At 46.1% G+C, this 18,082-nt stretch overlaps 1 protein-coding gene across 19 annotated transcripts in view; it reads right to left on the bottom strand.

Moving 5' to 3' along the window:
• Positions 1 to 12,648: 12,648 nt before the first annotated feature.
• The window catches only part of BRSK2 (BR serine/threonine kinase 2), a 288,040-nt gene continuing 282,606 nt past the window's right edge, over positions 12,649 to 18,082 (bottom strand). For 8 of the 19 annotated variants that reach the window (XM_032444826.1, XM_032444834.1, XM_032444838.1 and 5 more), the window contains one exon: positions 12,649 to 16,218. In XM_032444826.1, coding sequence (XP_032300717.1) covers positions 15,995 to 16,218 — 224 coding nt within the window. In that variant the 3' untranslated portion in view covers positions 12,649 to 15,994. The remainder of the gene's footprint in view (positions 16,219 to 18,082) is intronic. The other 11 variants (XM_032444841.1, XM_032444831.1, XM_032444836.1 and 8 more) reach the window with 5 other exon arrangements.

The raw sequence follows: 18,082 nt of genomic DNA, 5'->3' as shown, positions 1-18,082 counted from the left end.
GCTTTGTTTTTGTGTTTACAGCGCCAAAAGTCATTGTAGTCCACCCCCAAAGCTTCCCTTTCACTTCTGAATGCTCTTAACTCTGTTGTCAACCAGCTTTATAAACAGGTATTTGTCTTCCACCCTGTAAGCCAGCATTTATCATCAATTCCTTGTCCCTTCTGGTACTGCTAGGAGCCTCCTCTCCCCAGGTCAACTTGCAGACTCTAAGGATAAGCAGCACACAGATGGGAACAACTTACCTGTTAGTGCACACTTGTAGATTCTTGCTATCTAGCGTGCTCCTGGATACTCTGCAGCAAATACAGCATCCCAGTATCTGCATCAGTAACATTACTTCTGTCCCTGCCTATGAATTCTGGCACTCCAGATTTCCAGCTGGGAAAAAGTCAGGTTTGGCTTGTGACTGTGCTTCTACCAAACCTGTAGCAAACAGTCTTTGTGGATTGTTTGCTCCTGCTTTAAAGGTATTTACATCATTAGTAACTGACATGGCATGGATTTCAGGAAGGCTTCCTGAACAAGTCCTTCAACTGCATAAGAAGTCAGTAAGAAAGGGGAGATGGAGAGAAAGCACAAGAGCAATGAGAACAATTTCACAGAGGAGTGACGAGGAAAAGCACAAGGAAGCACGGAGGCAGAAAAAAAGCACAAGAAAAAAAAGTTAGATATAGAAGAGCAACAGGTAAAGGAAGAAAAAAAAGTGTAAATGACTAATGGGAAGAAGCTATAAACATGAAGGGAAAATAAGAGCAAAAAGGCACGAGCACAAGAAAAGGGAAGCAGAGAAGCAAGTAAGAGAAAACAACCTTTGTCAGCCCCAAAGCATCACCTTCCATTTGTACAGAAGGTGGGTACTGTCACTCAGCAGGCAGCTGTGCTGCTGTCCTGCTGACCCACTCACCCAGATGCTGTTAAGACAGACTGTTTGAGTGCAGTCTTTCCTCACCATGCACTTCTACTGCTGCCACCACATCCAGGTGAAAATTCCCATTTTCTCTTCACTCAGTGGTCTGAGCCTTCCCATAACAACTCCCTGCATTAATGTCTGAAGGGAAAAAACCGTGGAGTTGGTTTATCAGAAGTCAGCAGAAGCTGTCAGAACAACAGCATTTGTAGGGCCCCTGTACTTAGCACCTGCAGTGACAATGGGCAGTAGAGATTAAGGTAGGAAAGAAACAGTGAGTAAAACAAATCAAATCCAAATATTTCTGGTAATTATCTGCTTGTGCAAAGGCATCTGCAGTGGTAATGAAGGGCACTTAGTTAGAAACACATCTGGGAGAGGTTGCGTTGAACAAGACGCAGTTCGATTCTCTAAACCACAGCTCCATGCTGTGAACTGAAACATAAGAGTCACAGTTATCAAATGCAAAGATGGCCACACCTCACCTGTCCATAGGAAGCGCTGACAGCACCCAGTTGGCCAGGAGTCCATGCCCTGACAAAGAGCTGCAAACTACTAAATCAGCTACCAGGAAAACAGTATATTAACAGTAGGAATAAGGAAAAACACTGAACTGAGTGCCAATGCTAACACTCTTCTTGCCAGGAGTAAATGTTACTGTTAAGATCAACCTCAAGGTGATCCATTTCAGTGGTTACTGAATCACACTGTAATGGTAAAGAATCGCCATGAAGTCCTAAAACTCAGGTGGGGTGATGCCACTGAAGCCTACCAGTGACAGCCTATGCCCACCACAGCTCACCAAGCAGCCACACAATACAAGAACTGAGCCCAAATCCCTGTGCATCTCAAGGAGGGCATTAGGTCACAACACAAAATTGTCACACAACTATTTTAAGTAAGGGTGCTCTGTACATTGATCAAAGTGCTGCTGAAACAACAGAGCCACCTCATTATTCCAAGTCCAAACCATCCTCCCCTAAAGATCAATTAAGCACTATGCTATTGTCACACAGCTGCTACATAAAACAGAAGAAAGAAACAAAAACTGCCAGAAGAAACCTTCTGAGCTACTGCCTAAGCACAGATGCCTTTTGAATTAGAAGCCAGAATGCTCTTCCGCTATCAAACCAAGGACAGAGAAACAGGCTGCCTTATTCTGCCCAAGCCTACTCCATGAGAATGCTGGTCATAACTGTTTGTGAATGGCAACACCACGCAGCATGAAGCTGCTCCTCATGCCTGGGTCCTGCAGTAGTTACAGCTGCACAGCACTCAGTATGGCTGCCAGCTGTGCTGCCGGGGCCCAAATACTTGTTTGGTACCTGTGGAATTTCAAGACAGATCTGGTATCTTTACCTGATACTGATGTAGGCAGTACAAACAAATCTAGACAGAGCTGATGAAATGACATTAGCAAGACATCAAGTGGCTGGCAAAGCCCTCCTCAGTGTGCTAATGGAGGTCTCTATTCCCTTCACAGACAGCAGCAGAACCATTCAGGCTGTGATGTGAAGAGCTGGGCTTCTCAAAGTGATGCCAGCACACGGTTCTGAGGACACAGAAACTGCTGTGACTGAGCACCCAGACTGGAAGTTCCCTCATCTCTTCCAAACAGCCTTTTCTGGCCCTGAGCTAGAAAAGACCTAGAGTTGAACCTGACCTCAGGTGCATTCTATCCTTACTTCTCCACTGAAGTTTTACCATCTGCTAATTCTTTTCATTCTGTCTCTGAGAGAGCCATTAAAATGCCCCAAGCCACTGTGCTGTACGCCTGCTCGGGCAGCTGACATTCTCTCACAAAGTAGTGCATGGTCCCTAACATAAAACTCCTCTTTTTTTTTCTGGTCCCCAGATAACTCAAAAGAACAAGTACAAAGCATGTGGGCTTGGCAGCCCTTCTGCTAAGCAGCTCAAACAGGAAGTTCATAGAATCATAGAATAGTTTAGGTTGGAAGAGACCACTCAGATCATCTGGTCCAACTGCCAAGCCATCACCACTGTGCCCACTGAGCCATGTCCAACCACATCTGACAAAGCACTTGGGCTTCTGTGAAAAGCCACTGCTTCACCTGACATTAAGAAAGCTTAAAAGACACGCGTCCAAAGCAAGTATTGCCCCTAGGGACTGCAAAAGGAGACCCGAACAGAAAACAAACAGCCATCTAAACACCACAGGAACCCAAACAAGCAGCTCAGAGATCGTGCAGTAGGGCAATATGCAGCTACTTGCAAAGGACAATTCAGAACAGAAGCAGAAACTGATACTGAAAAATCCATGTTTATAACATTTACATGAAATCTATATAAAATCCTTACCATAAAGATTCACTGCACTCTTTTCAAGCAGGTTTAGTGACACTCAACAATTCCGGGAAGGAAACTTGAGTCCTTGGGGCTACAAAAGCTGTCTTAGTAAGAGTGAAAATCAGAAGCAGAAGACAAATGGTGCCTGAAGATCAGCTGAACCTACAAGAGCAGAACAGCAAACCCTAAGGACGTTTTCAAAAGAGCACAAACAATAACAACGAACATTTAAATAGTCTTACTGGTCTAAAAATGGTTTAAACCCAGCTCAGATTAAATCTATAGAACAGACATTGCACTGTGATCAGAGCATTAAAGTCCCAGCATTTGAGGACTGCCGCTGGTGCAGGTAGTTCCTTGCACACCTTCAAACGCAATGAGCACCAAGACCTTAATGTATACTACTATTCACCATTGCAAATGCACTTATTTTTATATCAGCAACACTGCCTGCCTGCAGAACTGCAAACCACCCATACTTGCTTTAACTGCCCCAATTCTCAACATGCCTTATTTACTGTGAGTGATGAGGCGCTGGCACAGGCTGCCCAGAGGGTTTGGGGATGCCCCATCCTTGGATGTGTTCAAGGCCAGGTTGGATGGGGCTCTGGGCAGCCTGGTCTAGTATTAGATGTGGAGGTTGGCAGCCCTGCCTGCAGCAGGGAGGCTGGAGATTCATGATCCTTGAGGTCTCTTCCCACCCAGGTCATTCTGTGATTGCACCGACTGACCCAATGGGACACAAACAAGTCCCATCTCAGAAGTAGGTACCAGGAAAAGCAGTCAGGCCCTGCAGACAGACACTGGCAGGCATCCTGCTGCCAAACAGCCAAAACAAGCCAAATGCTTGGGAAGAATGGGATGACTCCTACCAAGAAAAGAAAGCCAGGGCAGCAGTTTCCAGCGTGGACAGATACAGCTCCTTCCACGGGCAATTTTCCACTACAGACCCATTATTTGAATTCAGGGCTCAGAGCCACAAACTCCCCCTGCTTGCTGACAGGCCGCAGGGCAAAAGGCAGAGTTATAACATGCTGTGGGAGAGACTGGGGGACACTCAGGGAATGAGCCATAGCTGCCCTGCTTCACAACCAGCAGTGCTCAGCCAGAACCTTCAGGCTGCCTGGCTAAGGGGCCGTGCTGCAGGAGGCAGCTCAATAGCAGAGTTCAGCAGAGCAGCACAAGAAATGCAGGCTGAGATAAACTGCAGCTTGTCTCTGTTGCTCATGGTCTTGATGAACCACTCGTGCTTTCAGGAGTGCTCAGGACTGGGCAGGATCTGCATGTGGCTTCTTTAGGCTCCACCTGGCTAAGGGGTAGTTTGACACCTGCACAAACCCGGCCTTGCTGCACTGAAGTCCACAGACCACTGAGCACAACAGATACCCTGGAATCCCCTTTCTCCTGCCCCTATTGAGTCCCTGGGTTGAATATAGTTCAAGGTCGCTATCTTGCTACTAAGTTAATACTGTGGTGTAACCACTGCTTAAATGTGAAAGCAGGACAAACACTCTGATCCATTCAGGAATTCTGATTGGATTAGAAGCACTCTGCACTTCATTATAATCTCCCTGATGAAGGCAAAAGTTAAACTTACAGCTGGAGGAGAGAGATTAAAACATCTCTTGTAACAGTTTAATTAACTGTTATTATTGGATTCACACTCATTTCTGATCCAAGTGCACCTCAAATAAATAGCTCAAGTTCTTTCTAAGAGCACTGTTTCATTTTGCTGGTGAATGACTTCTAGTCCGTGACATGAAAACAGACTTTTTTCAAAGCCAGGTGCTCACAATGAAGTAAGCAGCTTCCATCTGCTCATCTTTTATTTTTGCCCACTCTGAGCATTTGAGCTGTCGGCTGCTTTCACACAAACCTGGACGACAGGGCTCTGAAAGCAATTCCAAGGGCAGTAGCTGGCCCCTGCTTGGGTCACTAACCAAACCAAGTCCCCACATGGCAGCAACGTTAAAATTAAGACTAAAAGCTACAGAGAGTTGGTCAAACTTAAAACTGCTACACTTAAACTGAGAAATTTTCTACCTATCAGAGCACACAAGAGAGCAAAGGAAAAGGACAAAGGCAGAAGTGGAACCTGGAGCCAGAGTTATTGTTCATTCAGAGTCAGACCTGTAGCTTAACCCAGTGAGGCTGATGACCTTACGCAGACTGCCATTAGTTGAAGTGTGGGAAGCAGATTGTGTTTTTGCAGCGAAGCAAATGCTTTTGGTATGCAGAGCAGACCTGTGTTGTGGGATCAACATTTCTGTATGTAATGTAGGCCTTTACTGAACCCTCTCATGAAACAGTGAAGCAGTCAGGTGAGTCATTTTTCTTCCACTAGTTCAGAGCGCTGACAGGGGTAGATTGCTTTGCTTCTACTAGTGGGGCATTTTGACATGGGTAGGACTGAGCACAGGAACAAGATGAGGCAGGTGTGCAGGAAGAATGGAGGTGCTAGTACAGAACTAAGTTCCATTACCGTGTTTTTGCAAAACCCATGGCTCTGGAAAAGGGAAACAGGGGACACCAAAATAACTAAAAACAGCAGCAACAAACCAAGGAGAAACAAACTGATTTACTAAATATGGTATCAGAATGCAAGATAACACACAATAATACAATGTAATTAGAATCAAAGCTAATGTATCACATATCATGAGAGAGTATCTGAAAGCTGTAGGCCTTACAGTAATACTGAAGTGATGCACGGAGTTGGGATGGGCAGCAGCAAGGAGAGGTGCAGAGCAACAAAGAGAAAAGCCCCATCAGGTGACATTGCCAGGAGCTCTATCTCCTCTCTGACTGCAAAGCCCCTGGGGAATGGAGTCCTTCTCTTCCAAACAGGTACCTGGAACTGAAGCATTAACACTTCAACTCCCAGTGTGCTACATGGTCTTATGATGTTGAATACTGGTAACCAAAAACCATAAAACCATGGCAGCCTTTTACTGCAATAACAAATAAATTTGGCTGCCATCACTAAGATCCTTGCCTCACCCCAACATTTGGACTTTGAGCATTTCTCACATGAAGCAACAATGATCAGTCTGTCTTTCTTAAAATGTTTAAGTCTCCATTCAATGACTCACTGCCATTACCTTTACCACATTGATTTAACCAACTCGATCCATTCAGCCTTTTCTAATTGTCCTGGTTGAAGCTGGAATAGGGTCAACTTTCTTCATTGTATCTGCTGTGTTTTGGCTTAAGGAGAAAAAGTGCTGATAACACAGTGATGCTTTATTTACCGCAAGGCAGTGCTGAGCCAAGGACAAGGAGAGCCCTGGGACAGCTGACCTGAACCATATGATATCATTAAATACTATAAATGCTGGGGAAAGCTGACTGGGGGGCTGCCACTGCTCTGGGAACAGCTGGGCATCAGTCACCGGGTGGGCAATGTGTCAATTCCACCTCTTTTACCCTGACTCTCCTCCCCATCCCACTAGGAGGGGGAGCAAATGTCTGAGTAGTGCTGAGCTGCCTTCTGGGTTACATCACAACACTAAATGCATAAACCACAGATATTAATGGCCCTTTCCTAAATATCAAGTGGTACAATAAACAGCTCCTCCTTCCTGCAACCTTGTTCTGTGCCTGGGTTTCCAGAATAGCACCATTTGGGCAGTAGCTGTCATAGCAGCCCATCTCACAGCTATGGGAAGGCCTGCACTGCTCCTTCCTCTGACTGCTCACCCAGCCAGCAGAGCACACACAGCCTGCAGGCACCCCTGCATGGGATGCCCTAACACTGGCTGCCTACACAAAGCTCCACGGTCCCCAGGAAACATACAGCAGCAGCAAGGCAGGCAGCAGCGGAATGGAGGCATATCAGCATGCCACCTCAATCCACACAGGAACCTCCTCTCAGGGCAACTCCGAGGCAGGATTGATGCAGGATTGATGCAGGCAGCGCCGTCCCACACAGCGTATTTCAGTGCTTGCAAATCAGTGGGTGAGGGAAGCAGATCCAGCAGAGTGCGTCAGCAGCACGTCAGCCTGGAGCTGGGCCAGCGATGACTGCACAGCCACATCCCACACTCAGCTTCTGGCAGCTATGGGGAATGCTTCAGGCTGCAGGACTTACTGGGCTCCACACCATCAAAAGCTCAGCTTCCCCATACCACTGCACTCAGCAAGAGAGAAAAGTAACAGATGTTTTACAGTATTCATTATCGAGAGAACAGAAGCATCCAGGGGATCGAGCCATGCACCTGCTCTCACTGTAAGTGACAATCCTTTGCTGAGGCCGTACAGTCCACAAAGAGCAGCTGACAAACCTAATAAAAATCCAGTGTCGGCCAAAAGCACCAAAATTAACAGGTTCAGAAGAACAAAGCAGACCTCAGCTCTCCCAGAAACCTCCTCATTCAGCTGTACCCCAGCACTGTGAAGTTTCACATAAGGTAGAACACAGGCAGTGCAAACACCACCCTTACGGATATATGTACCAGCACACCAGCACTCTGCCAGCAGCAGCACAACAGGCACATCCATCCCTTCTGAGAGGAAGCTCCATGCCTGCACCTGGACCCGCTGCGCAACCTCAAAGCTCCTGGTATCCCCACCCTGCAATGGCAAGGCCCTGAGTGCAGCTCCAAGCTTTTCTCCTGCTGCCAGACCTGGCTCAGGTGCACAGAGCAGCATGTGCTCAGCCAACAGCCACCGAGTCATTCTTTGTAAATCAATGATAACTAGGAAAGGCAGATAATGGGCCACCTCCACAGGTCATCCTCCTTACTCAGGGGACAGGACCTTGGGTGGAAAACACAGCTATAGATAATAAAGCTATAGTTGATAGATAGTTGATAAATAAAGTTTATATTTTTAATATAAAAAAAAGTTTATAGTTGATAAATAAACACATGAAAATCACACAGAATCACAGAATGACCCGGGTTGGAAGGGACCTCAAGGATCATGTAGTTCCAACCCCCCTGCCTGGCAGGGCCACCAAACATACACCTTTACTAGATCAGGTTGCCCAGGGCCCCGTCCAACCTGGTGTTGAACACCTCCAAGGACGGGGCATCCACAACCTCCCTGGGCAGCCTGTTCCAGGGCCTAACCACTCTCCTAGTGAAGAACTTCCCCCTAACATCCAACCTAAATCTTCCCTCTTTTAACTTAAAACCATTTCCCCTTGTCCTGCTATTATCAGCCCTTTCCATGAGTTTACTCCCCTCCTGGGAGTAAGTTCCCTTCAGGTATTGAAAGGCTGCAATGAGGTCACCCCGCAACCTACTCTTCTCCAGGCTGAACAAACCCAACTCCCTCAGCCTGTCCTCATAGGGGAGGTGCTCCAGCCCCCTGATCATCTTCAGGGCCCTCCTCTGGACCAAAATATGCCCATGGAATCTCATGCAGCAGCAAACAGGTTCTATTTTGGCCACGTCCCACTGTTATCTCAGTGTGGCTGTGGCAACCATTTGGTCTCAAACTGAGCATCAGCTCCTCCAACATCAGCACTGAGCTCAGCCCCTCGCAGCACCAAGCCCTAGCTAAGCACAGCCACAAGGAAGCAGCAGCACACAGCTGTGCCTGCTCTGAATGCAATTCTTCATTCAGCCTCTGCAATCAAGGGGCTTGCTGGAGCACTCCTTCAGTTGTTCCACCCAGGTCTAGTACTGCTGATGCTGAGAAATCCACCAGTACAAAGCTGGCTGCACAGTAAGGGATGAGCTATTCAGCCTCCCCTCCACACACTTAACAGTTTACACTTAAATGCAAGCCAAGGGCAGGGAAGAGAGCAGTGCTATCTTGCCCTCAATACCTCCTCTCATTTACCTGTTATAGCCCAGTGAAGCTCTCATTCATCCCCTGTATGATGCAGTGACAAAGCTGTGGCTGCTGTGCTTCAAACCCAATGGTAAAGCTACCTGCTATTTGAATCTGCGCTCTGCTTTCCTGCAGGAGAACAAAGCTCAGCAGTTTAACACCAGGACACCCTCAGCCACACACATCTGGGTGCAGCCCATTTCTCTGCAGGCACCCAAAGGCCAGTGCTGAATTCCCAGGTGTAAGCCAAAGAACAAGCCAGGCTCCCATGTCAATTACAGCACGTGAATGGCTCACACAGAGATGGCTCCACTTGGAGCCAGTAACCCCAGGGACCCAAGCCACTACACTCCAGACAAAAAGCCTGCCTTCTGCTCCTCCACTGCAATGAAGCAGGAAGAGCTGAACACAGTTACCTACTACTTATACCATGCTTTTAGTAGCGCCCCTCAAAGCCCTCTGCAAGAGAGGCTCACAGCATAAAAAGTAGCAGGTATATACCAGGACACTGGTTTACAGCACAGGAGCAGGGACAGGTATTGGGACCACATTTCAGACCCAAAGTAAACAAACTCTCAGTAGTTTGTGCCTAGTTATGTTCTCATTGTGCAAATCAGTGCTAAAACTAAATGCTCCTGGGGAGAGAGAAACATCCCCCTGCACTGCACTTAGGCACAAAGACACAGGTCAGGAACCGTACATGAGCGTGTGCACCCATAAGTGATATGAAGGTCTCCATCAGGACTCCATTTGAGAAGCAATGCTTAAATAAAATGGCTTTATGCATATCCTCAAAGCATCCCTAACTCACGTAGCTCCAGTACAACTCCCAGTGCAAGTATCAATTCTACAGCAAACTGCTTCAGAGTGCAGAAATCACTGTTGTCCTATCCCATATAGGGATATGGGATTTATATATATTATATAAAACAAGGCCTGACCAAGAGCACAGTCATGAACAGGATTATTAAATCTGATTTCAGTTAACTGCATGGTGCACATCCCAGTACCAGGTCAGGAGGGCCTCGTGTCAGCCTTGTTCTGGAGGCTGGCTGTACTTTATGAAGATGTTCACAGAGGATTTATCCAGACAGAAATCACTGTCTCAATGCGAACACCATTTCTAGAGCATATGAAACTGTTGCTTTTTCTGGCGTGCTGTTGTTTGCTGTTAGATCTGCAAGCACACCACACCTCAAGGCCAGCCTCCTCCCCGCTCCTGCTGTGAGCAGCATGGTGGAAACGCTGCCTGCCAGTCCCGCTGGTGTCTGAACAGGAGGTGATGCTCAGCAGGAGCCACAGCAGAGAGAAGGTGGGGGGGAACAAGGAGCGGGGAACCAGAATCTCCCTCGTCTCGCTGCAGGCACGTCAGGGACAGGCTGCCCTGTGAAGCTGCAAGCAGGACTGAGACCAGCCAACAGGAATCCCACCCGACCCCGGCTGCACTTCTGCCATCCACAGGCAGAGCCCCGAACCGCAGCGGCTGCAGAAACGCCCTGACTGTACCGATACTCTTCGTACTGCTCGGGCTGCTGCTCAGAGCCTGCGTCTTCCCTGACCTTGAAGCTGCGTTATCTGCCTTGGCTGCAAGAAGGCGATAATAGCTCCCGACAATAGCAAGAGTCAGCTCTGAGCCGGTGGAACAGGAAATCCCATTTCTCAGACCCTTCAAAGCCTGCCAGCCCGCCTGGCACAGTTTCTCTCAGCAGCACTCAGCAAGATTACAGCACTAAAAATAACCCACACAATAAGTTGTGCATTAAGGAGAAGAAAGGACTCGCCCTCAGCACGGGTTTCCCTTCCACTTGTGGCCTCCAGTGTCCCCAGCCAGTTGAACTGCTCAGGTTTTGTTCTCCAAATTAAGCGGGAGCTGCAGCTGCTGAAGTGGTTTTAAATAAAATAAGGAGATTAAAGGGTACAACAAAGAGCTAAGGCACTTTCTAGTTTTTAAACAAGCGTCTCCCCCCCTCTCTCTGCTTTCTATAATAAGAAACGGTGAACTATATCTGCTTCCCTACCATAACAGCCTGCTATTATTCCAGGAGCCCGAGTGCAACCACCAGTGTATAACAGAGCTGAAACAAAGCACAGGTACAGTACAAGTCCTGCAGACAATCAGTGCCTGCGGGCATTCACATACAGCATGGAAGGAAATGGCCAGCCCTGCTGGGCTAAAGGCACTGCCTGACCCAGCAGGAGGAAAGGCCCACCTCCAAACAGCAGGTGCTGGAATTAGCACTACCTGCAGGCACTACACAGGTTTTGCTGTATTAACAAACACAGATCCTCACCCCCGACTAGCTCCAACCATTACAGCCCAGTCACTTGTATCAGATCGCTTTCATTAAAGCCAACCTGAATGGGGAGGCAATTCTTACGCATCACTTACAAACCTCAGACAATTTGCATTATTGCTGTCAAAAACAACCGGCTTCTTTCTCAGCCCCCAGACTGACTGCACACTGACATGTGGCAATGGGAATTAGCTCCACACCTCAGCAGCCTCAGCTGCTCATTTGATGCACATACGCACAATTCACCACCTATACATACAGCACAGCACGTACTGGGTCAGTTAACAACAGCTCACCTTCAGCACAAACACATTTTCACATATGCATTATCTAAACCAAATCCACACTCAAGCACGTGCAGACGAACAGAAAACGCTGACTGGTGTCTTACACACTTTCTCCGTCTTCAATTTGTACCCTGGAAGCTGAATGTTGTGTACACAGGGAATATCAGAGATGGAGGTTAAGCACAGTTGGTGCTCGAGGTACAAAGCCTGGGGGAGGGGGGAGCTCCGAGGAGAAACAGAGGCCTGAGACGATTGGCCCCCAGCAAAGCTCAGCTGCTGCAGCTCAGCAGACATCACCAGGTGCTGGGATTCAATGAGCTCCCAGCCGGCACGTGGCAGCACAGCTCACACACAAAGAAACAGCAAAACCCCCTGCTGTGGCTGCTACCTGCCCTTTGATTCCAGCCACACAATGGAAAAGGGTGAAAGTTAGACATAAACCCTCATCCTAAAGAGCAATTTACACTATGCACTGACAGTGATAGCAAAGCATCAAGTAGCTGAGGCCGCAATACAACAGAACTTTAGAACCATTAAGGCTGGAAAAGACCACCAAGCTCACCCAGTTCGACCCACTATAACGGCCCTTCTCGGACCCCCTCCTTACCTATACACAACTGCTTTCCTTCTACCAATCCTCGGGGCCAAAAAGGCAGAATAAACACGGTTATGCTCTAATCCTGAGGTCCTTCCCTTGGCAAAATCCTTAGAGCACGCGGAGACCACAACAACGAGCCACCCGAGCGCTTCATTCACATCGTCTTCTCCCTCGTCTCACTTCGCAAACCAATACTCCCCCCTACCCCCCCAGAACCTGAGAGCTTCTCTGCCCTGTGGCAAAGAGCGTGGAACCTTCCAGAAGCTCCGACCCCGACCCCGACCCCGACCCCGACCCCGACCCCATCCCTATCCCTACCTGCTCCTGGAGCCGCGGTTCCTCGCCCTTCCTCGCTCCATCACGATCCGCCTCGTGCCTTCCCTTGCTTCCTTCCGGGAGCACGAGGCGGCGTGGAGCAGCGCCCCCTGCAGGCCGGCTGGTGTGACGGACACAAAGAGGACACGCCACAGCTCGTATCTTTACTGAATGAATTTATTGGTTTTTGAACTAAAGTTGCTCACAGTTATTTAACAAGGGATACATCAGATTTTTTGTTGTCCATTTTAAACCATTAAATAACGTCAGTTTGTGTCTGTATATGTGTGTGTGCGCGCGTGTGTGTCTCCAAAGTACAAAATAGGAAGGTTAACAAGAGGTATTGCTTTCGTTTATTCTTATATCTTGTGTAGGTAATCCCCTTCCTGCTTGTACCGCGTGGGTTTTGCTGATATAGGTATTCTTTTAAATTATTATTATTATTTTGTATTGAAATCCCAGCCTTTCGTAGAGGTACAATGTAACAGAAGCATCAAAATCTATACACAAGGGAAGAGAAAAGAGGGAAAAGAAGGACGGGGGTGATGGGAGGGGAGCTCGGAGGAGAAGTAGAGAGAGGGCGGAGGCAGGAAAGACAACGAAAGCAAAAGAGACTAATTTACAGCAATGTCATGCAATTAAAACTGCCCCCCTCTCCTGCACCCTTTGCCTCCCCCCCTCCCCAGCCATCACCCCCCGGTGTCTGACATGCACACAGCAATACGAGAGAAAAGGGTTGGGAGTAGGGAAAATAAATAAATAAATAGAACGGAAACGTAAAATAAATCCCTCCCGTTTTGGGGGAATGGGGAAGCGGGGCCAAAGTCAAAGGTCTTTGCCCCAGTTGTGTCTTTAAAAATCCATTTTTAATCTCCAAACCTATGTACAAGTAAAACTGGTCCGAGAAGGGCAAAAATGATTAAAAAAACCAACGACGACAACAACAACCAAAAAAAGAACTCATACAACATTATCATTTAAAAAATAAATAAATAATCATAATCTTGCGATACGACATACACCCATAGGAACCCAACGAGCAGCAATCGAAGGTCATAGAAGAGCTGAACACTAATGCTAAGCCTACATTCTTAAAATCTCAGTCAAGAAGAACTCTTCACTGCGTTTTGTCTTCCAGGCGTGAAACCACGTTTGTTTCTTGGTCTGTTTGTTTAACCTTTGAACTTGGGCCAGAATAAGTTACACTTGGTCACGTTAACTCTCGAGGAGGAGGAAAAAAGGCGGCGATTCTTCTTTCTCCAAGTCACAAGATGAACACTTACGAGGTTGCTGTGTCTTTTTTCCCCCTCCTCCGCAAAATAAATAAGGATCGATGTTGCCTCTACACAGTTATTAAACAGAAGATATATCTAACAGCTTATTTTTTAAATATATATATATGTATATATAAATTAGCGAGACCTAAGAACTGAAACGCAAACAAAAAGTAGGGCCCCATCCACCCAACCCCACCCTCCTCCCCCCTTCAGAAAAACAAAACACAAAACAACAAACCAAAACAAACTGAAACAAACAAACAAAAAAAAAAAGAAACTAAAACTTTATAAAAATATCTTGCAGTAATTTTTAAAGTTTACAGTAGCTTCGTGATTAAGTCTCCCATCACCCTGACTCCACCTTGCCTTGCTCAGATGAACCAAGTGCCAGTGATTTGCACACACACACACACAGGAAATAAAACCCAAGATAAGTCTCTTGTCTTCATCTTCATCTTCTTTTTTTTTTTTTCTTTTTTTTCCTTTTTTTTTCTTCTTTTTTTTTTTTTTTTTTTTTTTTAAGGAAAAAAAAAAAAACTTCACCCAAGCCAACGAATGAAATCGGTAACTTAAAGAAATAATAATACTGATATCGATGCAGCACTAGCAACACAACAATTGCCTCTAAATGCAGGGTGCGGTGGAGGCTCCAGCTGGTGGAAGAAGGTCCCAGCACGGTGGCACAGTGGCAGGGAGCTGACAGATGGGGAGGAAGGTATTCGAAGGAGGAACAGCAGCAGCAGCAGCAGCAACCGTGCCTGGCGGCGGGAGAGACAGTCCTTGGCAGAGTCTTGTCCCCCTTCTTTGCTACCAGAAGTTGCCTTTTCCCTAAGTTTTCGTGTTTTGTTTGTATGTGTTTATTCGTTTAACCCCCCTCTCCCTCCTAAGTTTACTCCTTTCCCCTTCCAGCAGGTCAAAAAGCAAAATGAGACAGCATTAAAAACAAAACGAATCAAAACAAAACAAAACACAATTATTTTCTGTGTGTATATATATATATATATATGCATATATATGTATGCATGTGTATTTTAATCAAAACATACGCACATATATATACATGTATATATATATATATATATATATATTAAAAAAGGGGGGGCAAAAGAAACAGAAAAGGTGGTGGGGAGAAAAAGAAGGCTATGAAAATCCTTGATGAAGCTCCCCAATATTGTCTTGGTTCAAGGCTTAGTTTTGAGTTGCTCCTGGCTGGTTTCTGATGAGAACGCGCTCTGGATCCACGCAACACTGCGCTCCCACTACCCCGTCTCCTTCCCCACACCCTCCCGCTCCAGGCTGAGTTCACCTGCGCGGACAGAAGCTGCCAAGGGCAAAGATTTCACTCCAACAATTTGCAACCTCCTTTCAGCCCAGACTGTGCAATCCCATAACTGAGCAGATCTCTCTTGTGGAGCACCAAAAATGAAAAAGAGAGAGGAAAAAAAAAAAGAAAAAAAGAAAAGAAAAAAGAAAAAAAATTTAAAAAAAAATCAAGAAAAAATAAAAGTAAAAAAGCGTGCATTGGGGAGATGTCTGGGGAGAAGTGGGGGAGAAACCCACTTCCTGAAGGGAGAGGGGAGGCTGGGAACCTCAAACAGGACTGGTCCTTGGACAGTCTACATCGGTTGCCTTCCGTCAACAAGTGTCCGCAGAGCACAGAAGGTGAAGCCGTGGCTGACATGTTAACTTTTCGGGATAATTCCTGGTAGCAGAGCGGAAACAAGTGGTGTCGTCAGAAACACAGAGAGAGCATGAACAGAACAAGAAACAAAACAAAAGTGAACAAAAAGTAATAATAATAATAAAACCCAAAAAATCAGGAAGGAGGAAAAAAAAACAACCAAAAACATTCAAAAAAAGGGAGGAAAAAAAAAAGCCATAAAAAAAAACCACAACCCAAGATCTGTCGAACTGGGTTTGTCATCTGTGCTACCTTTTCTTTTCTTTCTTTTCTTTTCATTCTTTTGTTCGTTTGTTTTTGTGTTTGTTTCTGAGATATATATTATATATCATATATAAATATATATATGTATATATATACAGTCATTCCTTCATACAAAATTTGTCTATAGACAGTTTTGTACTGTTGTGGCAAGGTATATACATCCTTCTAGTTTAGAGGCTAGCTTGCTAAGGAATATTCTTTCATTCTTTCTTGCTTTATTTATTTTTTGTTTGTTTGTTTGTTTCTGATTTTGTTTCTAAGTTATTTAATTTTATGTGTTTATTTAAGGTTGGTCTTGTAGGCCGACTGATGAGACCATCTTTGCCTTGTCTTTGCCAGCAGGGTACTTATTGTCTCCTCTAGACCCATAGTCATTAGAACCGGAATCGCTCCGCTTGCTGTTTGCGCTATGCTTGGTTGGCGTGCCGGGGGGATGGCTCACCTGCCCGTTCTTCTCGTCTGAAAAAAGTTGTTTAATTACGTCAAAGAAGTTACTCAATGGGCTGCCTGGGTACACAAAACAGAGGAGACAAAAAAAGAAAGAAGGAAAGAAAGAAAGGAAGGGAAGAAGGAAGGAAGGAAAAAAAAATCAAAAAACAAAAAACGAAGAGGGAAAGAGAGAGAAAAAGAGGAGAGAGAGAGAACAAACAAACAAATGAACAATGGGGTTTTTAACGAGAAGAACATGATGAGGAGATCCAGAGCCACGTGCGTGGGGGTGTGTGGGGGATGAAGACAATGAGCAGGAAGAGGAAGAGTGTTTAGGATGGGACACCTACAGAAATAAAGAGACTGGGAGCATCAAGCACCTACGGGTAGGTCCTAGTTTTGTTCTGAGTGGGTGGGCACAGCTGTCTCACCTATCAAGATGATGCAGCACCACATCACGGAAATACGTAGTTCGGTCTACTACTTGCAGTCATTCGGCCATTCTTCACTGAAATATCAGTGAACGCAATGCGGGATACAGGCAAATGTCATCGTTTCTTTGTTTTAGTTTGGTTTTTATGTAGTTGCCAACTGATGCTTAGCTTTGTAGGCCCCGCTAAGTTACATGGCTGCACTGGGCATTATGCTTTTCTGCTTGCACTTTGTTTCTGAGTATCTCCTTGCTCACTTTTTAGACACTAAAACTCGAATGCTTAAGTGCTCCAAGGAAAAAAGTATTTGAAAAACAAGCGATGGCTGACATGACTACCTCCATCTGTATATGTGGTTTGTGGCTTGTGTTTGCAAGCTTCTAAGCATCTTCAGATCCTTCTTACAACAAGCACCTTGAAATGGAGACACTGAATGCTTTGCAGAAGCAGGTTGCTGTGCATGTATTTCTGGCACCAGCCAGGGTCAAGAACTACTTTCTCATTGTTCTGAATTTATTGTTTTGTTACAGTACAGCCTCCAGAACACAGCCATTCATTTCAGTGGAGCTAGGAGCCACAGAAGGATGTAGGACTGCATGCTGGTGGCACAGGTATCTCTTTAAGCCAGCCAGAGGAGCAGGCCGTAGAAATAACATGGGTTGGCACTGTACATATGTTAGAATGAAATCTTTCATGCCATTTGAAAAAGCTTTTTTGCTCACCATTCCACCTTCCGATTAAACCCAAGATACACTTTACCAAAGCCATTTTCCAGTGGGGAGCACGATGCATCACAGACCCACCTCCAGGGGCTAAAAGGAACAGACAGACCCTGGACTGACTGTAATGAGTCTTCTTCTAAGGCCCTCTAAATGTGGGCATCTGAGAATTCTCAATTAACAAAGCACAAATATTATGTAAAGAGCCTTCATCTGCTTGACTAACAGCTATGTGCCAGGTTTAATTATGCAGCTCCAAGACGGTTACATGTATTGCCTTAACTGGTCCTCAAAGGCCAGACAATCTTCTTCTCATTCCTGACTGCCTTAAGTCCATTGCAATGAAAGACCCAGCTGTGTTTCAGCACGAGTATTATCAATCCAGGTACGGCCCACAGAGGTTGCATGGCACAGCAGATTGGGTTGGACCTGTTAAGGGGGATGGAATGTCCTTACAATGACCCTCTGACCTATCCATTAAAGATGAGACCTGTACAGCAGATTCCTTCTTCATACTCTACCTCCCCCTGCAGTCAGGTGTACACCTCTGTGCCTCTACGTTACTGTGGAAGGTCATACTTGAAGAAAACCTCATGGTGCTTTTCTCAGTATTGGGCCTGTTGGCTCCACTGTTATAACAAAATCGAATCAGCTTATTTATACCCCATCTAAGTGATTTCATCCTCCAGCTCCCAGAAACAGGCTTCTTGTCTCTGCCATGCAGTGATGTTGTATGCTGTGAAGAGTGGGACCTTTCATCCCTGCGATGGCAACATTCAGTCCAGAGCAAAG

This window comes from Coturnix japonica, chromosome 5 (assembly GCF_001577835.2).
Source record: "Coturnix japonica isolate 7356 chromosome 5, Coturnix japonica 2.1, whole genome shotgun sequence".
Taxonomy (NCBI): Eukaryota; Metazoa; Chordata; class Aves; order Galliformes; family Phasianidae; genus Coturnix; species Coturnix japonica.
The sequence above is the reverse complement of the archived record's forward strand: the minus strand, read 5'-3'. Positions and strand labels throughout refer to the sequence as shown.